At 36.8% G+C, this 24709-nt stretch overlaps 1 protein-coding gene across 1 annotated transcript; it reads left to right on the top strand.

Moving 5' to 3' along the window:
* Positions 1-7662: 7662 nt before the first annotated feature.
* LOC133805831 (glutamate receptor 2.7-like) lies at positions 7663-20458 on the top strand. The gene is made up of 5 exons (XM_062243984.1): positions 7663-8044; positions 17088-18427; positions 18739-19051; positions 19159-19565; positions 19659-20458. The coding sequence occupies exons 1-5, from the start codon at positions 7753-7755 to the stop codon at positions 20223-20225; spliced, it is 2919 nt and encodes a 972-aa protein (XP_062099968.1). The 5' UTR covers positions 7663-7752; the 3' UTR covers positions 20226-20458.
* The last annotated feature ends 4251 nt before the right edge of the window (positions 20459-24709 follow it).

Below are 24709 nucleotides of genomic sequence, written 5' to 3'. Positions count from 1 at the left end.
CACAAATTAAGTAGATTCTAAGATCATTCCAACTAAATGTATTTGTATTGGATTTAATACACCAAAATAAAAAATATATAATCAACAATACCTTCCCAACAATTTTATCAACTTCGCTATCTTCAATGTCATACATATCACAATCAAAACCACTACCTCCAAATTTCAAAACCAATTTCCTTTCATCCTCAAAGTGCCATTTTATTTTTTCATCAGTCGTCGACAATGAAATCCTATCACATTATTTGCTCTCACTAACAATATCTGTAATTTTTTCCAGTTGCATACATAAATCATTCCCTTCTACACAACCATACCAAATATTAGTCAACAACATTTTCTCACTATGATTAAATACACCACTCTTCTCCCTACCCACTTCAGGATCAAATAAAATCTTATCATTCAATCTATTACCATCAACACCATCAACCTTTAAATCATTCATTTCTAGAGTAAAAATACCAACATTGGAAGGTTTCTCTCCAATTTCTACACCCAACTCATCGCAAAGAAGCACACTAGGCAACTTATCAACTTCGCTTATCTCATTTAAATCTACTAAACAAACCTCCTCCGACTCAAGTTGAACATTTTTAACCCCCCCATCAACGGGATCAAGTTTTCGCAAATCCAATTCCACTTGTAATGTTTTTGATTTAGATAACTCAACCTTTCCCAAATTCATCGATGGCGTTCCTACACTAAATTTATCTTCCAAACGATCCACCTCCACCATATCTACATTTGCACCATCCAATTTACTCATTTTCTCACTCACAATGTTACATTCACTCGTTAGCAAAGATGCCTTCTCCAAAAAAACTTCAAAAGAATTGCCCTCTTCTCCTTCTCTAACCTCAGACAAACGAAGCTAGGAAACACCATGTCTAAGAGATGCAATTTCCTGCTTCAATTCCTTTACTTCACTCTCATGTGAATTCAATGCAAACAAGATGTCCCCTAACTTTTTCCTATCCATAGTTGCCTATAATAACAAAGAATTTCTTTCCATAATTATAATTATTATATAATCATTTAAATTGGTTATCGACATTTACAGATCATCAATGGTGTCACATTAAAATAATAATTACTTCACCAAAATATCATCTTCGCCTAACATATTGGTGAAACCCCCCAAAATTGAGTAATATATTAACAACAGTAAAAACATTAATTTTAAACAACTTTTATTCCCAATCAAAACGAATTGTAGTCTATTGTTAAAGTTTAATGACATATCATAACCCAGTAGTATTGGAATATGTTGTCCCTAGTTTTATATATAAAAATATTATACATAGCTATAACCACCACATCCTTTTTCAATTCATGGGAATAGATTACAAATAAGTTTTCACAGACTACTTCGGAAACAACCAAAAAACCAAGGGAAGTCATGTGAGTGAAGATTTTTGTAGAGTCCAAGAACTTTACTTAGCTAATTAGATAGTAGTATTATAGTATGTATAGTATTATCTTTGTAACTGTGGATTTTTGGTTCAGACCGGGAATTATTTGGACACTCATAGTAGTACTTATAGATTTTCTAAGTTTAACCTATAGCTTAAGAATATTAAGTTTAACCTAAGGTTTGATTATATGACTGATATTAAGGATAATATTTATTATACTATAAGGTTTAGATAAGGACCAATAGGATTTTAAGCACATGTTATGAATGGGTGATTAGGGATTAAGTATTTTGAGGATTAAATTTAATAAGGGTAAAAGTTTGAATGCTATAAGGTCAGTCAGCAGCTTTGAATACGTTGAGGGCTTAGTCAAGGTTGTTTACTCCATTCAAACTTAGCTAAAAATGTATAATTTCGTGTTTAATTAATCAGCGTGTGCCGATATATCGCAGCTATAGGGGGCGATATATCGCAGCACGTAGATACGGAAAACACGAGACGATGCACGACAGCCTCGGGCATACTGGCCTAGGCGATATATCGCCTACAGGGGGCGATATATCGCCTCCTTCAGTGTATTTTCAAAAGTTTTTGAATTCTTTTCCTTTCAGCCATTCAACCTCTTGATAAGTCCAGCATCTTTTTGAACGAGTCTTCAGCCTCTGCTGAACGATTATTCAAATATTTTTCACCTAAAAAGCTATTATTTTTATTCAAGTAAAATCAAGATCCTTTCATTCCTAAACTCTATAAATAGGACCTAGTACCCAGCCATTATTCATCTTTTGCTCTAAGTTCAGAGGCTGCAAGTGCTAAGTGAGTGTGAGAGTGTAAACACCTGGGTTGGGAAATCATAAGCTTGATCATCATAAGCTTATCAAACACTTTGGGAAGTAAGGTTTTAGAGTATTTCGGTTTGAGGTGTAGATTGGTCTTACAAGTCTTCGAGGTAACCCAAAACTCTAGTTCAATTCTGTATTTGTTCTTTTAAGTTCTCATAATCTTCTACTCAGCCTCTAACCTTAATCTTTATTTTGGTTAGGAAATCTAAGTTCTTGAGCACATAAGTTTTGGTAAGTATGTTTTTCGATGGTTTAGTCTTCCCATTCCTTTTCATCTCTTTTCTTCATTAGACTTACTCTTTTTCATAATGATTATTAGGAGTGTTCCAAAGTCCCAACACTGTCCACATATCCCGGTAACTTTGGTAAGGAAAAATAGGATAGAATCAATATGTTATATGCTTATGTTATCTTATGTTTTATGTTATTAAATGTGTTATGATATGTATGTATGTATGTATGTATGTATGTATGTATGTATGTAGGCTTGGGCATATGACCCATAAGACTAACAAGACCCCAAATAGATTATGGGCATATGACCTACTTAGCTAGTAGGACCCCACTAATCTCATGGGCATATGACCTTTTTAGTCTATGGGACCCCAATTAATAATGACCATTATAGTAAGTGTATGTAATAAGTGTTATGATATGTCTTTATGTTTATTATGAATTTATGTTTATGACTATGTGTTAGATTTTCCTTGCTGGGCATTAGGCTCATTCCTTTTTGTTTTATGTGCAAGAAAATAGCTTTAGAGGCGGTAAGATTCGTGGACGCTTAGAGAATGTGTATCGATGGTGAATGGAGTCAAGGAGTCGAGAGTTCGATTTCTCGAGGATGTAGTCTTGTTTTACTTTTTCATGGTTTTACATGTATTTTTCCGCACTTTCTATGTAATTCCTTTTTACTTTAAATTATGTTTTGCTTTAAAGACAATGGGATCCCATATCCTACTTATTTTATGAAAGTAACCTTTATTTCTACAAGTTTCCAATAAAATTATGGTATTTTCGCAAATGTAAGTTTTAGTAAGAATTTATATGTATAGTTTCGTTAATGGTCCAAGAGTCTAGAATAGTTGGGTCATTACAATTTTGAATGGCATGATGTTTCTAATAATGCATTTCTTATAGATGTTCTATAGAACAAACAACATGAAATCATGTATATATATATATAACATAATAGAAAGACTTTAATACTTAACAAATCCTTAGCAAAAGTTAAATCCACTCAAGTTCATAAACAGTAGCTCGTCATCAACCTAATAACATAAATGATATCTTGGATGCATAAACATCATTCTTCTTTAATTTAGCATTTTTTTTCCTGTAAACCCCTCGCGTTGAAACATAACAAGCAAAAAGAATGCCAAACTAAAATCACCAAACACAGTAGGTAATGGCTAAGTTAAGTTGTAAATCAACTATTATTACTGGTCTTAATTTTACAAACCTGCTACAAATCTAACATCACTACGGACCACACAAAAATTACCCCAAAATAACAGAGTCGAACCTGCTTCGGTGCTTCGATAGAGAAACTTCACTCTCCGACTCCGCAGCCCCTAAATCCACAAATAAGAAACCACCAGTAGCCTTGCTTTGAAACCCCGTCTGAAATCAACCACAACCTAACGTCCCACTGCCAAAGACATATATGGTTAATTTACATTCGTATAATAGGTGGAAACTGTGCATTTCTTCACTAGATTTTAACTTTATTTGTTGTTCAATTAAGTATATATTTAGTCCCTGCATTACAAAGAGAGTTAACAATAATTTCTCTAATCAATAAGAAGATATCAAAGCTTGGAGAGAATCAATGAATTAGAAATGGGTTCAATCCATAAACAGGCAAAGATAGTCTATGCATTACAAAGAGAGCTAACAATAATTTAAGCCAAAATCTTCATAACCCACCGCCCAAAATCTGTTAGAAACTGAAACTTTTTTGGTTCACTTCCAAAAGAAAGTAACTCCGGTTGAGCTCTAAAATGGGTCCGACAAAAGTTGCAGAGAGGGAAGAAAATGAGGAGAACAACCAGAGAAATGGGAGAGAGACGAAGATGGGGAGAAATAGAGAGAGAAAGCTTGTAGTGACTTGTGAGAGAAAGAGAGAGAATAGTTCTGAGCTGCACGTTTTGAAATAGAAAAAGAGAGAAAATAAGCTTGTAGTGACCTGTGAGAGAAAAAGAGAGAAAATAGTTATGAGAGAAATCACAGCCCTTCATTTGATCAAATGGTGCAAAAAAAAGTGTCTCCACGGGTGCAGACGTTTTAGCAACTGCACATGAGCAATACCCTATATATATCGTTTTTGGTTAATGACTATCTAGTTATTTTTAATATTTTTTATATATGAATAAGTTGTAACTCTATCTTTTTACATAACTGTGTATAATGTAGTTACATGAAACTTCACACAAATTTTTAAGAAATTCTAGATAATTTAAGATGCTGAAATCATAATTTAAATAGTCTATTACACATGCGTATAAATATTGAAACAAGTATGCGTGCAATAAAACTCTTTGAATCTTGATTTCATCTTCCTAAATTATTGAGAATTTTTTAAAAATTTTAAGAAAGATCTCCGGTAAAAACATTATACATAGTAATGGAAAAAGTTAAATACCAAAAATACATACAGGTCGTAGTGATAAGGAGTACATATATATCTTACCTATTATATAAATGGCAATCTAACGGTGTTTGATATTTAACGGATTTTGGTATGGTTTAACAGAATTTGGTACGACTTTAACAAAATATGCTAAAAAAAAAGTTAACATTTAACAGTAATGGTAAATAACCTTTCACACCCTTTCAGATGTACACATCCTTTCAAGAGTACACAACCTTTCACATTCAGTACCACATTACAAATAGATAAACATTATCTCATCAAATATCATCTCTCATCGTTATAAACACTCAAATAATAAAAAATACATCTGAAACATACTCTCATATCAATTACACCTACAATATATATATATATATATATTAAGAAAAAAAAACGCAGCTGTTGGATTTGCAACTCTCTGTTCATTTATCACACTCAGATCAAAACTCTCAAATTTAAAGCCTTGAACGATCTTAAAATCCAGCATTGTCCTCTATGATCGTTCTCTCTAACTCTGGCAAGTATTGTTTTTTAATTTTATTTATTTTCATTTTGTAAAGTCTTAAAATTTCCATGCACTCTTTTAGTTTAAGATCTGGATTTTGTCTCTTTATTGGTTTATTCGAATAAATGATGCTGTTTAATTAGGATTTTAAAAGATATAATTTCACTGTTTGTATATATATGAGAAGAGTGAATATTATATTATAGTATTTTTATTTTTTTTAACAAAAAAAATCGTACTGTGAAACCAGGAACTATAACCAGGTTTTGATTGAGGAGGCTATAAGTAAATATTCTCAGGTAAAGATTATTATGCTTTTTCTTTTTAGTGACATGAACAAGTGTAGTTCTTTGTCACTATAGACCACCAAAGTAATCAATAGTAAGAACTATTAATAAATTGTGTTATATATTGCTGTTCTCACATTTTGTGTGAAGAGTAATTTTTTTAAGTGCTCCTATTTGTGAGTACTGCATGCTTGAGTTTTCTGTTCTTTGAGGAAATAAATGATCGATTACTCTCATATCAATTTAGTATGGTTTAACAGAATTTAGTATGACTTTCAACTCTGAAATGATTTCATCCTCCTGAAACAAAAAAATCTGAGGTTTATTTCACTTGCAGAAATTGTTGAAGTAATACAGTTTGATTTCATCCATGAAACTTTTACACAAACATTAAAAAGGTTAGTGAGATTTCTTTCATATAGTAATAGCATAGTAAAATTAGATGAGTACATATGTAAGTTTCAAATTAGTAATCCTGCAAAAACTGAAAAAAAAAACTAAATTAATTTAAACAAACAGAGAAAAGAAAACTAATTCTTATTTACATAAACATAGAAAACTAAATTCAAAGGAAAAAGTTACATCTCATATTGTTTCTTACAAAAGTACAATCATCAATTCAGAAAACATAATACTCATGCATTGAACTATTTTTCTCTCCTCAATGGTGTTAAAGAAATGCATTGATTTCTTTTCGAAAAGTTTGAAGGAACAATCAAAAGATTAGTGATTTTTTTAATAGACTAAAAAGATATTAATTTTAGTTCGATAGATAAAATAATTTAAAAAGTATAAAAATTTGTTCCAAGTTATGATGTGATGTGGTAAAGAATATGATGGGGCTAGACATTCATATAGTAATAGAGGGGACCACTCTTTGTTTTTACCAAAATCGAAAATAAAATCAGAAATGAATAACTCATAAGTTCAACATCATCCAAACAACCTTTAAATTAAATAATTGTTAGTTGTGCTTTTTAAAGTTTGTTAATTATAAATATTTTTTTTAAATAATTTTTATAAATTACTAATTTCATTATTATCGAACACAATCTAATTTTTATGTTTTGACTATTAACCAGAGTCTCGTGACTATTTAAAAAAGAATGTTTAAAGATAGATAAGATAGATAGAACTTTGAGACATACATGGCAGTTGATGATTGGTTTCCATATTGGAATAATATGGGGATATTAGATTTGATTCTTATTACTTTCATAGTTGGAGAAGGTGATGAACAAATAGGGCAGAGTTGTCCTGTGTGTTTGGAGGAATTTGAAGTGGGAACGAGCTATGCACATATGCCACAATGTTTACATTTGTTTCATGTCGACTGTATTGTTAACTGGCTTCGTCGAAATCTTTCTTACCCAATTTGTCGAGCTCAATTATTTCATTTAAGTTGGTTTTAACCATTTATAGATTTAATATATTATATGTTATTGAAGCAATCACTATTTGAAAATGTGTCTCAAAGTAATTATTCACGTAGACAACTTTCTACTTAAATAAATTTGTACATTTTAATAATCATGTTATTTATTATCCAATTAATTTTTTTTAATATTACATCATTTCTAAAAAATATAAAATATAACGTGCATTGCACGTATTTTATACCTGGTATATATATATATATATAGTCCTTACTGTCTCTATATATGTGGTCCTTACCTAGTATATATATATGTGGTCCAGGTCCTTACTGTCTCTTTAGTCGGTTAAGAAAATGGGATATATATCCCAATCGAAACATATATAAACAAATTGTAACTTTCATTTGGTCAAGGTAAACGATCAAAACTCATAAATACATGTACAAATAATTATAATATAATATAATATATATATATATATATAACAAGTCTGGGTCGCGTATTAGAGGACAATAGTAGTGAGCCTATAGAATTTTCAGAAATAATTAATATTATTACTATAAATATAAGCAATATATATATGTATGAATAAGTTTAGAGTTGTCTGATTCTCATTTCCGAATCAAACCAAAACCTACTTTTTTTTTTCAAGTACTCAAAAACTCAAAACAGTATTCCAAACAAAGAAGATGATGAGGAAGAACGACATCCCAGCGATTGTCGTTTTTTCTGTGTCCTTGTTGTTCTTGCTTTGTAATTTCCCGAGTATGTCGTTGGCCCAAAAAAGTAGTAATGGTGGGAAAATAATAGGAGTGAAAGTTGGGGTGATTCTGAACTTGGAGACTGATTTTGGGAAGATGGGGCTGAGCTGCATCAATATGGCTCTTTCTGATTTCTACACCTCCAATCCTGGCTTCACAACCAGGCTTCGTCTCCACACTAGGAACTCCAAATCCGACGTCGTTGAAGCCGCTGCTTCAGGTCACTCACTTCTCTCCTCAATACCCTTTTTGTCTCTTCACATAATATATATAATAATGTTATGTATAAACTATATATAATATATGTAACAGTCATAAACACACACACCTAGCAAATACCATCAAATCTTTCGACTGAGTTAAAGCATTTGATTCTGTTCTGTCTTATTGAATTGTCTGTGTGTCTTGTTCTATATGATAAACTGTATATAGCGGTTTATTTATATATATATATATATATATTTATATATATGTGGTATAAACTGTCATTGCATATTGACGAAAAATAATTAACCAAGCATATATATTATTGTGACAAATACCTATTTTCCAAGATATGCATGTATAAATATGGGTGTTTGTGTATATGTGAGAGTAGAGGTTCGTTCAAAGACATAACTATATAAATTCTAGAAGCATGTGGAATATTATTACGGGCTCTCAGCAAGCCCAGGTGGTTGCGGCCCAGAAGCACAGCCCAATAGCGCTGAATGAACGGTTGCTAAAAGACAAAGCCCAGGAATGGATAGATCAAGCCACAATACGAGAAGGAGAGGGCAGTGAAGTACACGAACAGTCGAAGGACCCTTCAGGAGAAAACGAACCCATTGAAGAGCAGCAGGCGCGTGAAAAAAGGAAGCGAGTGAGACCTCGATGGCTGGACGAGTTTGTTAGGATGGAGCGGCAGTGAGGCCTTGGAGAGGAGTGAGGAATTGTTGAGATTTCTTGTAATTTCTGATTCTGTTAATCGTTTGGGTATATGTTAATTGTATTGAGACAATGGGAATTATTATGGAGAAATCAAAGCTTTTAGCTGCTGGGAGTTTTGCACTGACTCGAAGAGTGCTTAATTTTACTATATTATTGGTGCTTTCATTGCTTCTACTCATCATGAAGAATGAAGAAATCGCTGCTCTGTTTCAATCCATGGAGCTTAGCTTCAAGCAGTACTCAGATGAACAAATGGAGAAACAGTTTCAGAAATTTTCCACTCTGTTGAATCAACATGCAACCCAGACTGAAGAACGTTTCGCCGCCATTCCATCTCCGCAGGGACCACCGTTGGAAGGAACTAGCAGTATTCGAGGGGACGGCACGAAGGGGTCAAGTGAACGATTCACAGTGGCGCAAAGTCATGGAGACATGCATTCCATTCTCAAAACTCTGAGGGTGAAGGTTCCACGTTTCGACGGTTCGAACGTGGAGGACTGGATTTACAAGATCACTAAGTTTTTTGACTTGCATAAGGTGGACAATGAGATGAGGCTGGCTGTTGTCCCTTTCCATTTAGATGGAGCACCATCCACTTGGTTTCAATGGGTGGAAAAGGGGGGTTCAATCACCGATTGGGATTCTTTTTTACAAGCTTTGGTTCAGCGCTTTGGCACTTCGATCTACGACGATCCTTTGGGGCGTATCTCGAAATTGACTCAGACGGGCCGAGTATCACAGTACCGAGCTGAGTTTGAAGCATTGATGCCGCGTATTACGGGGGTAGCTGATGCGATGTTTCTCAACTTCTTTGTGTGGGGTCTGAAGCTGGAAATTCGTAGGGAACTTCTCCTTGCTAAACCGGTGGACTTAGCCGATGCAATGGCTAAGGCTCAACTATTCGAAGATCGCCATGATGATCTGGGTTTTCGTCAGCGTCCGGAGATGAGCAAACAGGGATGGCAACCACGAACATACAGCACTCAACCAACGCAACACACCACGCCAACATATGCTCCGAAAACAATCGCCCCATATCCAAACACATTTGGCTCGGGTTCTCAACCCCCAGCGAGTACGCATTCCCTACCGATCAAGCGATTATCCCCAGCAGAATTTAAAGAACGCAGAGACAAAGGATTATGTTTCACGTGCGATGAGAAATTCAATTATGGGCATAAGTGTAAAAATAGGATGCTGATTTTGTGTGCTTAGGATGAGGAGGAAACGAATTTGGAAACTAAAAGTACAGACCAGGACGGGCATCAATCCGAGGAGGCTGAAGTAAGTCTAAACACTTTATCTAATTCATTGAACCCGCGGATCTTCCGTATTATGGTCAAACACGGCACTGAAACATTGGAGGTCCTTATAGACACCGATAGCAACAACAATTTCATACAAGCATCCTTGGCCGAGCGGTTGGCTTTGAAGTGGGAAGACACAACTCGTTTCAAAGTTTACATGGGCAATGGCAATTTCTTAGTGTGTTCGAAGATCTGTATTGGAGTGGAATTGCTTATGCAGGGACACCAATTTGTGGTAGATTTGTACGTTCTACCAATTTGTGGGCTGGATATTGTTTTAGGAATGCAGTGGTTGCAATCCTTGGGACCGTGTCTCCATGACCATAAGAACTTAACCATGGAGTTTCAGTGGCAAGGCAGCACGGTTAAGTTGGAGGGGTCCAAAACAGCTGCTCCAAATCAGCTTACATTTACACAATTTCATGCCCTCATTAGAGAAGGTGACATTAAAGATGTCTACAGACTGATGGCATTACAGAAGGAAGATCCGCCAGCTTTAACAGACCTCCAAACCGTGGAATCACAATTTCCTAGCGAAGGTTTCGGCCTTCTTACCAAGTTTCAAGCTGTGTTGGCCGAGCCCACATCTCTTCCGCCATATAGAAGCATCGACCATCGAATTTTTTTGCAACCCGGTTCAAACCCAGTGAAGGTATGGCCATACAGATACCCCCACTTTCAGAAAGACGTTATGGAGCAGTTGGTTAAGGAGATGATTTCGTTTGGTTTCATACGCCCAAACACCAACCCATATTCATCTCCGGTCCTATTGGTCAAGAAGAAAGATGGTACGTGGAGGTTTTGTGTGGATTACCGAGCTCTCAACGGCATAACAATCAAAGATCGATTTCCCATTCCGACTATCGATGAGCTATTAGATGAATTGGGTCACGCAAAGGTATTCTCAAAACTAGATCTCCGGGCGGGCTACCACCAAATCCGGATGGACCCTAGAGATATCCACAAGACCGCCTTCCGCACCCATGAAGGACACTACGAGTTCGTCGTGATGCCCTTTGGGCTTACAAATGCCCCGTCCACATTTCAGGCCACAATGAATCGGCTATTCAGTCCCTTTCTGCGACGGTTTTTCATCGTTTTTTTTTTATGATATTCTTATATACAGCCGTAACATTTCAGATCATGTTTTCCATTTGCGAATGGTCTTACAACTTTTACAGGATAATAGCTTCTATGCCAAAGTTACCAAATGCAGTTTTTTTCAGTCCACTATAGACTATCTGGGTCACTTGGTCTCAGCAAAAGGAGTTAGCGTGGATCCTTCTAAAATAGCAGCAATGTGCGACTGGCCTACACCAACTTCGGTTAAACAGCTGCGTGGGTTTTTAGGCTTGACTGGCTATTACCGCAGGTTTGTCGCTCATTACGTATCTGTTGCAGCGCCTCTGACAGATTTGCTAAAGAAAGACAGCTTCCAGTGGTCCTCAGAAGCCTCCCAAGCATTTGAGAAGCTCAAAGCGGCCATGACCTCAACACCGGTGTTACAGCTACCAGATTTTTCCCAGGATTTTATTGTGGAGACAGATGCTTCCAACATTGGCATCGGTGGGGTTTTGATGCAGAACGGCCACCCAATTGCATTCTTTAGTAAAAAATTGGGACCACAGTTTGCAGGGGCTTCGGCGTACAACAGAGAGATGAGAGCCATTATGGAGGCAGTGACAAAGTGGCGCCAATATCTGTTGGGCAGACCTTTCATTATTCGCACAGATCATAGAAGTCTCAAGGAGTTGTGGACACAAGTGATACAAACGCCTGAACAACAACACTTTCTGCGCAAGTTGCTGGGTTTTACTTTCACCATTGAATACAAAACTGGCCGAGAAAATACAGTGGCAGATGCATTATCCAGAAAATACGAAGGTGCTCCTTCGTTGTTGCAAATGGCTGTAAGTACAGGGTGCTTCGATTTTTTGGAGGAACTGCGGCAAGAGAACACAACTTGCCCGGATCTTCGCTTATTACACAGTGACTTTCAGCAGGGAAAATTGGACACAACAGTCTATTCAGTCCACGAAGGCTTGCTGTGTTTTCATCATAAGATTATGGTCAGTATCCACTCGAATCTAAAAACAAAGTTGTTGTTAGAATTTCATGCTTCACCAGTTGGGGGTCATGCAGGAGTTACACGAACTTATGTGCGTTTAGGGGCCAATTTTTACTGGAAAGGCATGAGAAAGGATGTCAAACAGTTTGTTTGTTCATGTTCGGTGTGCCAAACAGTGAAGTATTCGACGACAGCCCCCTATGGCCTGCTGCAACCGCTACCGATTCCGGAGTGAGTTTGGGAAGACTTGGCGATGGACTTTATTGTGGATTTGCCCAACTCATGTGGACTTACGAATATTTTGGTGGTCATCGATAGGTTGACAAAATATGCCCACTTTGGAGCGCTGCCTAACAATTATTCAGCCACCAAAGTCGCTGAACTTTTCACTCACATGGTTATTAAACTACATGGACTGCCCCGGACAATTGTTTCTGACCGAGACCCGGTGTTTACAAGCTCTTTTTGGACAAAATTATTTGAGTTGATGGGCACCAAACTCAAGATGAGTTCCGCATACCATCCCGAAACAGATGGCCAAACCGAAGTGACGAACAGGTATGTGGAGCAATATTTGCGGGCGTTTACGGCTGATTTTCCAAAAAAATGGAGCAAGTTCTTGTCATGGGCAGAGTATCACTACAATACCAGTCACCATTCAGCCATTGACATGACTCCGTTTCAGGCGGTATACGGCAGACTTCCTCCGTCCATCCCAGCTTATACACGCGGGGCAACAACAATTCATGCAGTGGAAGAAGATCTCTTAACTCGGGATGAAATTTTGATCACTTTAAAACAGAAACTACAGCAAGCACAACATAGAATGAGGCAGCAGGCAAACAAGAAGAGGAAGGACGTTGAGTTTACAGTGGGGGAACTTGTGTTGGTTAAACTACAGCTGTACGCCCTGGTTTTCCCACGGGCTGTTTAGCAGGACGAGCCTCGGACTAAACATGATTTAGCCCGAGGCTCCCACAGGCCAGAGGCTCTATTTTCAGGACGAGCCCTTTCTAGCTCGAGGGGGATCCTGTTTCCAGCTCCGTCTTGTTGCACCAGGAGCTGGGAACAACATCCGGCGACCACTGACGGATCAGCTCGGGTTATGGATTGCTCCGGTAGCGAGCTTCTCAGGAAGCTCTGACCCTATGTGAAGTCAACACGCAAGATAAACGTGCATAATCCTGCCATCACGTGTCCGATATCCCCCTGACTTCTCGGACACGCAGCAGGAACGTGCGTATTCAGACACCCACGGACGGGTTGGGCCGTGCGGCCCATTATCTCCTTCCATACTGATTAGACCACACTTGTGTGTCAGGTTTAGGAATTAATCATGAATATCACAGACTTGATATGACAAATGGTAAGGTCACGGGATGACCTCCCTACCAACTTCCAGGTGCCTTCTCCTATAAATATGGAGACCCTGGGAGTTGATAGGGGTTGGAAAAATAGTCTTGTAAGAACTATATACTTTGTAAACCAATTACCCAGAAAAGATCAATAATATTGACTAGTGGAGTAGAAGGATTTGAACCTTCGAACCACTTAAAAACGTGTCTGGAGTCACCTAGTTCTTTCCACAAAGATTTCATATCTGTGACGGTTCTACTTTTAAGTACTAATCTCTTTCTCTTCTTCTCTTAATTATCTGTTGCCGAAGAACCGCGTCAACAACAGCCATACCGACAGTCAACCGTTGCTAAACGTTTGAATCCTAAACTCTCTCGTCGATACTTTGGGCCATTTCCCATCCTAGCCAGAATCGGAACCGTGGCATACAAGCTCGAACTGCCGCCAACAAGCCGCATTCACCCTACATTTCATGTCTCCTTGCTCAAGAAATATTATGGTGCTTCCCCACAACAGTGTTACCCCTTGCCCGAATTAGCTATAGCTAATAATCCACTCATGCTACCTGTGGCCATCTTGTCATCTCGCATCATAGTAAAGCAGGGTCACCCAACAAAACAAGTGTTAGTCCAGTGGTCGTTGAGCACGTTGGAAGAAGCAACCTGGGAAGATTTTGATTCTTTTTGTCAGATCTATAACTTGCCGGACCTTGCGGACAAGGTCCAATTCGAGGAGGGGAGTAGTATTACGGGCTCTCAGCAAGCCCAGGTGGTTGCGGCCCAGAAGCACAGCCTAATAGCGCTGAATGAACGGTTGCTAAAAGACAAAGCCCAGGAATGGATAGATCAAGCCACAATACAAGAAGGAGAGGGCAGTGAAGTACACGAACAGTCGAAGGACCCTTCAGGAGAAAACGAACCCATTGAAGAGCAGCAGGCGCGTGAAAAAAGGAAGCGAGTGAGACCTCGATGGCTGGACGAGTTTGTTAGGATGGAGCGACAGTGAGGCCTTTGAGAGGAGTGAGGAATTGTTGAGATTTCTTGTAATTTCTGATTCTGTTAATCGTTTGGGTATATGTTAATTGTATTGAGACAATGAGAATTATTATGGAGAAATCAAAGCTTTTACTGTATTAAATATGGTAAATAATTAATAATATCAAAACTGAAAAATATGTAATTATCTCTATATACATAATGAATAAAATGTTTAAAACATAAACAATTATATATATACACATTATACATACATATACGCATCTACATAAATATATAATTAAAATGTTTACTTAGTTATTATTATTTTTTTACTATTGTATTTTTTCCCTTTGTTGTTTTTAATAAGATTACATAGCTTGTTTTGTCAACTCTCTCAAGCTATAAATATTTATATATATATATATATCGTACATAAATATCCAAGTATTAAAAGTCTTTTCTCGTATATATTTATAAATATATAAATCAAAATTTATTAGAAGTAATAATTAATTTATGGTCATAGTTAGTCTCATGCTTAGCCGTAAAATTGGAAGTATTGGACTAATAATAATATGGACTTCATACAATGATATTCCACGTTGGAATAAGAATCGATCTGTCCTACTTAACTTGGCCACGCGGTTACAACAATACCATCTTAATTTGACTTTGACTTCTCAATAATATAAACATTCCAACTCATATATACAGAGGATACTTTTTTTTTTCCGTAGTTTCATTTTAAGTTTTGCTGGCTGGCTTTCAGTGTTTTCAGTATTTTTCGATATGTGAATATTTTTTTGTGTGACTTTTTTTTATGACTGTATATATTGTAGCTATTTAGAGCATCCTGCACATTTTCAGAAAATTTATAATAGTTTATAGTACCGAAAATTAAGTTTAAACATATTGTTTTCCACGCACATCACACGTGTAACAACATGTTTGAATCTAGTTTTCAATACTGTAAACTATTCAGAATTTTCTGAAAATTTGCAGGATGCTCTAAATAGTTACAATATACACGGTCATAAAAAAAAATTGTGCCAAAAACTGTTTACGGGTCGAGAAATACTGAGAACCCCACCAATAAAATTTAAAGTGAAGTCCATACAGAAGAATTAACATTTATATATAATTGTATTTTTATACTCCTTTTCTGAAAATGTTGTGTGTTTTAATGATTCGCCATAAATGTATCGATTTTCTAGAATATATAATATATAGTCCTGAATTAAGTCCACCTGTACGTGTCCATTTTTTTTTAACAGGGTAAGAAGATGAAGTTTGAATCCTTCTAAAGATTATATTTATATATAGAAAAAACATGCAAATCACGTGTGTAACATTGTTTATAATTTTAATAAAAATTAATTTATTGTTTTTTTTAAAATATATATAATAAAATAATTCTATAGTATATATAAATATGTATATTAATAATATCTATATATGACATCTAAATATAACGTTGATATAAATATATATTTACATAATTACATGACATATATAAAATCTAATAATATTTAAAAATAAATTAATAATAGAAAAAATAATAATAATAGAAAAAGTCATAGTGTAGACAGTAGTATATATGCATTAATTATTTTTATTTTCTAATATATCTCGCAGTGTCCTTTAGTGAATTTAATGAAGAAAAATAACTTCAATCACTTGATAAACAAAATTACATGTTAGACTGTAAATTAATATGTAAAGCTTTTCATATATTGTTTGAACAGTAACTACATAATTTAATATCTTAAAAAATATTTTTTTAAAACAAAAAATAATTCAGGCTTTTGTTTGAAATTTAAATTTTATCGAAGAAATTTTTTGTCAAAAAAAATATTAGAAAACAGATAAACAAAAATATTTTTCTAAAACTTATAGACTTTATTTTTAATATTTTTTCTTTTAAATAAATTATAAATAGTCTAAATTAATAAATTTCCCTCAATAATTTCTCTAAAAACATATTCTATCTTTTTCTTAACAAAAAATTGAAATTGATATTTTCTCTTTTAAATTCAAGTCCAAACAGAATGTTAGTGTGTCTATAACTTGTTCAATTAAAAAAATTTCTCATGTAAATAGGAAGAATATTTTTTAAGATTAGTTTGTTATTATAAAAATATCATGTCATAAGTGAATAAATTTATTTGAGAGAAAAATGGTATATTATAGCACAATAATATAAAATTCGAATGATGAAAAATGAATATTTAAAATAATAAGAAAAAAAGTTATAATAATTTTGCTTAGGACAAGAATAAGATTTGAAATATATTATTAGGAAATATATTTCTTATAAAGATCAAGTAGGTGAATGTATGCTTTCTTATATAAATCACTTTTACAAAAAAAAATAAAAAAATTATCCAAATATTGACAAAAATATTTTACAAAGCAACCATTGTAATTTATTAAATTCTTAATCTTTTTTTTCCTAGAATCAGCTTTGGATCTTATAAGATTAATTCTTGTTATCATATCATATTTCTATTGAAACTTTTTTGTTTTTGATTTCATTAAAATTGTAACAATGTAATGAAATTTAATACGTGAAATTTTAAATTCTTAACCTTAATTTTTTTTCTCCATTTTTTTTTATTGAAACAGCTTTGGATCTAATAAAAAATGTTAAAGTCGAAGCCATTCTAGGCCCAGAAACATCAATGCAGACCCACTTCGTAATCGAACTCGGTGACAAAGCCCAAGTGCCCATCATAACATTCTCCGCAAAAAGCCCATCTCTCACTTCTCTCCGAAGCCCATACTTCTTCCGAGTAGCCGCAAACGATTCGTCTCAGGTGGAAGCCATAGCTGCCGTCGTCAAAGCTTTCGGATGGAGAGAAGTAGTGCCCATCTACGTCGGCAACGAGTACGGCGAGGGAATCATTCCTTACTTGACCGATGCTTTACAAGACGTCGATGCCCAAGTACCGTACCGGAGTGTGATCCCTCCGACCGCCACAGACGACCACATTTCCGCCGAGCTCTACAAGCTCATGACAATGCAGACAAGGGTCTTCGTCCTTCATATGTTGCCGGATCTCGCGTACCGAATCTTTGCCATGGCTGAGAAGATTGGTATGATGGGTAATGGTTACGTATGGATAATGACTGATGGGGTTGCTGATTTTCTGGGCTCAGCTAATTCAACTGTTCTCCATTCGATGCAAGGAGTTTTGGGGTTGAAAACCCATGTCCCTAAAACGAACAAGCTTCAGAATTTTACGGCTCGGTGGAAAACCAAATTCCAACGTGAAAATCCCACCATTGTTAACCCTCCTATGGTGACTTTCGGGCTTTGGGCTTACGACGCCGTTTTTGGATTGGCCAAGGCGGTTGAGGAGATTGGGAAGGCATCGAACTTCAGCTTCAAAATGGTGAATGTTTCGAGTGATAATAACTCTACTGATTTGGGATCGTTTGGGGTGTCTCGTACTGGTCCGGAGCTTGTTCAAGCGTTATCGAAAATGAGGTTTAAAGGGCTTTCGGGTGAGTTTAAACTCGTCAATGGGCAGCTACAAACTTCTACTTTTGAGATCATTAACGTGAATGGAAGTGGGGAAAGAAAGGTTGGGTTTTGGACGCTTGAGAATGGACTCGAGAGAACGTTGGGTTCGGGAGATAAGACCAAATACTCTGCTTTGAATACCAGTTTGGCGCCTATAATATGGCCTGGTGACTCTACCTCAGCTCCTAAGGGGTGGCAGATCCCGGCAAATGGGAAGACGTTGCGAATTGGGGTCCCGGTGAAAGATGGGTTTAAGGAGTTTGTGAATGTGTCTTTTCCTTTCTCAAACGACACCGTTTCAGGATACAGCATCGATGTTTTTGAGGCTGTTTTGGGGGCACTGCCTTATTCTGTTTCTTTCGAGTATGTTCCCTTTGCCTATGCCAATGGCAGTAGTGCTGGCACTTACAATGACCTTGTCTACCAAGTGTTTGATGGGGTAAAAGCTTTAAACTTTTGTTGCCTTTTTTGTTTGGTTAGAAGTTGATTTACTTAACAGTAAAGTCTGTTGACCTTACTTAAAAACATTTTTTTTTGTTATACAAGGAGAATAAATGTTCTTATTCTCGTGTTGGATGTGTTTTTAAACCTGAAATCATTCTTAGTGAGAAATATAGAGACTTGTCTAGAGAGTGAGTTTTCTTCTTTGAGAATTGTCCTTAAACATTGCTTTTTCTAAAATAAATGTTCTTACTTTTGTTGCCTTTTGGAGTGTTTCTACTCAGCATTTTAATGGCTCATATTTGACAGAAAATGGATGCTGCAGTTGGGGACATAACCATTAGAGCAAATAGGTCCTTGTACGTGGACTTTACAATGCCTTATACCGAGTCTAGTGTGTACATGATAGTACCAATCAAGGATGATAGAAGTGACAATGCTTGGGCATTCTTGAAGCCTTTGACTTGGGATCTTTGGGTAACATGTGGCTGCTTTTTCATTTTTGTTGGGTTTGTAGTATGGGTTCTTGAACACCGAATAAATGAGGACTTTCGTGGCCCTCCATATCATCAAATAGGAACAAGCTTTTGGTACTCTTTTTCAACCATGGTTTTTGCACATAGTAAGTTCCTTGTGATTGTTTGAACAAGTTGAAAACATAACCTTTTCTTTTACAAAGGACTTAACATGTTCTTTTTGTTGTGCTTTGTTTTTATAATAAATTTACAGAGGAAAGCGTTGTGAGTAACTTGGCAAGGTTGGTAGTGATCATATGGTGCTTTGTAGTACTCATACTCACCCAAAGTTACACAGCTAGTTGGACCTCGCTTTTAACAGTCCAACAACTCCAACCAACCATCACTGATGTGAACCAGCTCCTGAAGAACAAGGAGAAAGTTGGCTTTCAACGACGTAGTTTTATAGAAGGAATATTGAAACAAATGGGGTTTGAAGATCACCAATTTGTGATCTATGACACTCCAGAAGAGTTATACCAACTCTTTATAAATGGGAGTAAAAACAATGGGATTGCTGCTGCTTTTGATGAAACACCTTACATGAAACTTTTTATGGAAAAATATTGCTCCAAGTTTACCATGGTTGAACCAACATTCAAAGCTGACGGCTTTGCTTTTGTAAGACCTCTACTTCTTTATTACCAACATATGTATTCATTTGTCTCGTATATAAACTCATATATGATATTATTCTCAACATGTATATCCCAGGCTTTTCCAAAAGGCTCGCCTCTTGTTCAAGATATTTCGAGGGCAATATTGGAAGTGACTGAAGGAAAGAAAATGTGGTTCAAGAAAGACACCAACTGTGTAGACCCCAACAACAAGTTCTCATCCAACAGTCTTGGGCTGGAAAGCTTTTGGGGACTCTTCCTCATCGCAGGTGTGGCTTCATCGTTGGCGCTTGTCATATATGCTGTCATGTTCCTCTATGAGCAAAGGAATCTCTTGATGAACGCCGATGCAGAACCATCAGTTTGGAGGAGAATTGCGGCCATTTTTAGAACATTTGACGAAAAGGACCTCAGCTCGCACACTTTTAGAAAGAATGAAGTCGGAGAAAGAAGCGTCATTGACTTGTCATCGCCGAACACCAACTGCCCGCCAAGTCCTTCAGGGTTCTCAGTCCATACAAATTCAAGCTTTGTGTTTAGGGAGCCAGGATCGTCTTCTCCAGACCCAAATGGTACACAAACAACTTATCAAGAGACTGTTGTAGTCTCAGCTGTAGAGGTTACTTACCCAAATCAAGACTCGAGGGAGAATCACAACTCTTAGATTATGTATATTATGCTAGTAATGATGGAACTCTACGTCAATTTAAAATGGTAGGATTTTTTATTCGTATATAATCATGTTACATGTAGATATAACTCTGATATACATGCAAATTCTCACACTCCCATGACATTACAAGAGATTAATTGTTATTCTTTAAGATTTGGGTTTGGTACAATTAGAAATTTGACATGTCTTGTAATAATTTTTAAATAATCTGTAAAAAAGATAACTGAAAAAAAAAGTATTAATTTGTGATACTGTATAGTAATTTAGTGTTGCACCATTAGAGATATTTAAAGAAGAAATATTAGACCGAATTATTCAGAAATCAATATTTTTACATAATATATAACAATATAAAACAAGCAGATTTTGATGAACATATTAATTGTAATTGTGGCTTGTTCTTCCTTTTTCTAGTGTCTTAATTTTTTTTCGGATAAACTGATGATAAGAATAATAAAATTATAAAAAAGAAAAACTACAATTTAAGAGACAAGTAGAGAAAACAATTACATGAAATTAAATATGTCAAACAATCTAACACAAAGTTTCATAAAATTCAAATTTTTGGAAACCAACTACCAAAGAAAGAAAAGAAAATGTGACATTAAGTGGTGCGAGCACTTGTATCTGGATCCTAACTTGAGCACAATTATTAATTTGTGTTCTGCCTAAACAATGAATACGGAGAGGGGATCATTCCTTATTTGATTGATGCCTTAGGAGAAGTAGATGTTGGAGTGTTATTCCACCCTCGGCCTATGACGATCAAATCAAGACCGATCTTTACAAGCTAGTTACAATGCAAACTAGGGTTTTGGTTGTTCACACATCATATGACCAGGGATCAAGGTTGTTCAACATGGCTAAGATAAAATATATGCAGAGATAGTATTTTTAGACTGAAAATGAATGGAAAGAAGCAGCTCAAAAACGAGACTGTTGTAGTTGTTGTATATATATATATATATTGTTATGTGAATATACAATTACAAATAGAGTCCAATAGACTTTGTACACGTTGCTATATACTTATAACAGAAAATATTCTCAATAACAAGAATTTGTTACAGAAGGTGATTTGCTCATCTTGTGGTCCTGGCTGAATATTCTAGAGTGTTTGAGTCATTTGCTGAGTCATCAAGAATGTCCAGTGCAGGTGCTGATCTAGCAGCTGATGTGATTTCCTCTCAAACGAAAGGGTGATGACAACACTCCAAGTTTGGAAACCAGAAACTGAAATCGAGTGTGGGAGAGACTCTTGGTAAGGCAGTCGACTACTTGGTCTGCAGAGGGAATGTATCGAACTTCAAGTTCTTTCTTCAATACTTTGTCACGTACAAAGTATACGTCGAGCTCAATGTGTTTCGTTCTTGCATGATACACTGGATTTGATGCTAAAGCACCTGCACTAACATTATCACACCAGATGATTGGCTTCTGAATACCAGGAAACTTCAGCTCTCGTAACAAGGACTCAATCCATGCAATCTCAGCAGCAATTTGAGCCAAGGCTCTGTATTCGGATTCAGTACTGGACCTTGACACAACAGCCTGTTTCTTAGAGGACCATGACACCAATGTGTTGCCAAGATAGACACAATACCCAGCCACTGAACGTCTATCATCTGGGCAGCAAGCCCAATCGGCATCTGAATATCCTGTTATATTCAAACTCTCACTGTAAGCAATGTGAAGACCAACATTAGCACTGCCTTTCAGCTATCGCAGAATTCTTTTTGCAGCACTCCAATGTGTGCTGGTTGGTTCTTGAAGGAATTGACTCAGTTTGTTTACTGAGTATGCTATGTCCGGTCTTGTGTGACAGAGATATTGAAGGGCACCTATAAGACTTCGGTAGTGAGTTGGATTTTGCAAGAGCTCTCCATCTGTCCGAGATATTGGCTATCCCACAGTCATAGGAGTGGGGACTGGTTTCAGATTCTTATTTGGCAAACTTAGTCAGAAGTTCTTCAATGTATTTGGTCTGAGTCAAATATAGCCCAGTGTCATCTCGGTGAACCTCTATACCAAGGAAGAAGTTTAGAGGTCCAAGATCTTTAAGGGAGAAGCTTTATTGAGAGCAACTATGAACCCTTGTACTTCTTTTGAATTGTTCCCTGTGATGATAATATCATCCACATATATGAGGACTAATATCTTGATCTTGTCGTGAGTATAGAAGAACAACGAGTTATCTGCCTTCGAATTAATGAAGTTCCATGAAACCAAGGTTTGTTTGAGTTTATCGAACCATGCATGAGGTGCTTGTTTCAGTCCATATAATGACTTGTGGAGTTTGCACACATGGTGAGGCTTATTTTGATCTTCAAAATCTTGTGGCTGGGCCATAAAAACATCTTCCTCAAGGCTGCCATTTAAGAAGGCATTATTGATATCGAGCTGTCTAATCTCCCAATTCATAGAGACAGCTATTGTAAGCACTATCCGAACAGTAGAGGCTTTTACCACAAGGCTGAAAGTCTCACCAAAATCAATGCTAGGCCGTTGGTGAAATCCCTTAGCAACTAGGCGAGCTTTGAACCGCTGAAAGGAACCATCAGAATTGGTTTTTACTTTGAAAACCCACTTGTTGCCGACAAGATTGTAATGATCTTGGTGAGGGACAAGAGTCCAAGTTTTGTTGTCTGTCAAGGCACGGAATTCCTCTTGCATAGCAGCTCGCCAACCTTCATGTTGTAAGGCGTCATCTACAGTGGCAGGTTCATCACTATTGGGAGTCCATTTTTCTTGGCCAAGGTACACTTTGGGTTTGTAGATGCCATGCTTGGACCGAGTGACCATGGGGTGAGTTGGTTTGGGCGGAGCTGGAGGTTGAGGTGAGTGATAGCTGCTGGAAGATAGCTGAGAACCAATAGATGAAGCAACAGGGCAAGTAGCGTGAGGTGTACAAGGTGAAAGTGAGGAAGGTGAGGAAGATGATACCTGAGTGTGACTAGAAGAGGAGACGACAGGTGGTGCTACTGCAGGGGCGTCGTCAGTAAGGGTACTGCTGGTATGTACGGGTTCAGGTGCAACATATGGCAAGTGAGACCACCCTGTATATGATGTTTCAGCCTGAAGTTCTGAGTTGTGCGTGTTTAGAAAACCATTTCGGAAAGGGAAATCAGTCTCGTTGAAAGTGACATGGCAAGAAATATGCACTCTCCCCGTGGAGCTAAGGCACTTGTACCCCTTAAAGGTTTCACTAAACCCCAGATTGACACACTTGAGAGCATGAAATTGGAACTTGTGGGTGTTGTAAGAGCGTAGACATGGGAAACAGGCTGTGCCAAACACTCGAAGAGAGCTGTAATCTGGCTGTTTAGACAGTAGGACTTCAAAGGGTGACTTGTTTGCTAGGACTGGTGTGGGAAGTCTATTGATCAAATAGACTGAAGCTTGGAAGGCATCAACCCAAAATTTCAGTGGCATTGCAACTTGGGCAAGTAACGTAAGACCCATCTCCACGATGTGCCTATGCTTTCATTCAGCTCTTCCGTTCTGAGCGAAAGTATGTGGACAGGAGTGTTGAAAAACAATACCATGGTCATGCAAGAATTGAGAGAAAGAAAGGTATTCCCCACCCCAATTAGATCTGATTGTTTTTATTTTCCTATCAAATTGGGTTTCAACGAGTTTCTTGAATTCAATAAAGGCAGCAAGCGCCTCAGATTTTGCTCGTAATGGATAAATCCAAGTGAAGCGGCTAAAATCATCCATAAAGTGAATATAAAATTTGTATTTGTTATTAGACAAAATCGGTGTTTGACCCCAAAGGTCCGTGTGAATCAGATCTAGTGCATGAGAGGCTCTAGTAACAGAGTTTTTAAATGGAAGAGCATGAGATTTGCCCATTTGACAAGCATCACAGAAATGTACAGAGGTATTGAGCATCGATTTTTCATTCATTTTCAGTAAAACTTGATTTAAAACTCGAAAAGATGGGTGGCCTAGTCTCCTATGCCATACATCATTCTTGGAGATACATAACAGTTCAGACTGAGGTGTTTGATCTACATTATTCTTAAGGGCTGAGCTAAGTAGACACTTGGGAACATGGCTGGTTGAAGTGGAGGAGTGCAGCTGGGAAATGGAAGTTGGGGTGTCAAACTTGTAGAGACCATCCTTAAGACGCCCTTGAAGTAGCACCGCCCCTGTCACCTTGTCCTTCACACAACAAAAATCGGAATGAAACTCAATGAGAACATTATTTTCTGAGGTTAATTTGGAAACACTTATAAGATTTTTGGTGATTTGTGGGACATGAAGTAAGTGCTTAAGAAAAAGAGGGTTAGGCGAATGAGTGTACAAAGAGCCAGAACCAATATTTGCTATATGTAGTGCCTTACCATTACCTTTACCAATGACTACCGACTCCTTACTAGAATATCCTGTTGCCATGGTGAGTTTGGCTAGATCTGAGGTGAGGTGGTCACTTGCTCCACTATCAACATACCAATCAGCATTATTAATGA

This window comes from Humulus lupulus, chromosome X (assembly GCF_963169125.1).
Source record: "Humulus lupulus chromosome X, drHumLupu1.1, whole genome shotgun sequence".
Lineage (NCBI taxonomy): Eukaryota > Viridiplantae > Streptophyta > Magnoliopsida > Rosales > Cannabaceae > Humulus > Humulus lupulus.
This window is presented reverse-complemented; position numbering and strand designations above follow the sequence as displayed.

Coding starts and splice junctions, on each gene's coding strand:
- LOC133805831 (XM_062243984.1), top strand. CDS start 7,753: ATGATGAGGAAGAACGACATCCCAGCGATTGTCGTTTTTTCTGTGTCC. Junction 8,045..17,087: donor CGTTGAAGCCGCTGCTTCAG/GTCACTCACTTC, acceptor TTATTGAAACAG/CTTTGGATCTAATAAAAAAT. Junction 19,566..19,658: donor AAGCTGACGGCTTTGCTTTT/GTAAGACCTCTA, acceptor TGTATATCCCAG/GCTTTTCCAAAAGGCTCGCC.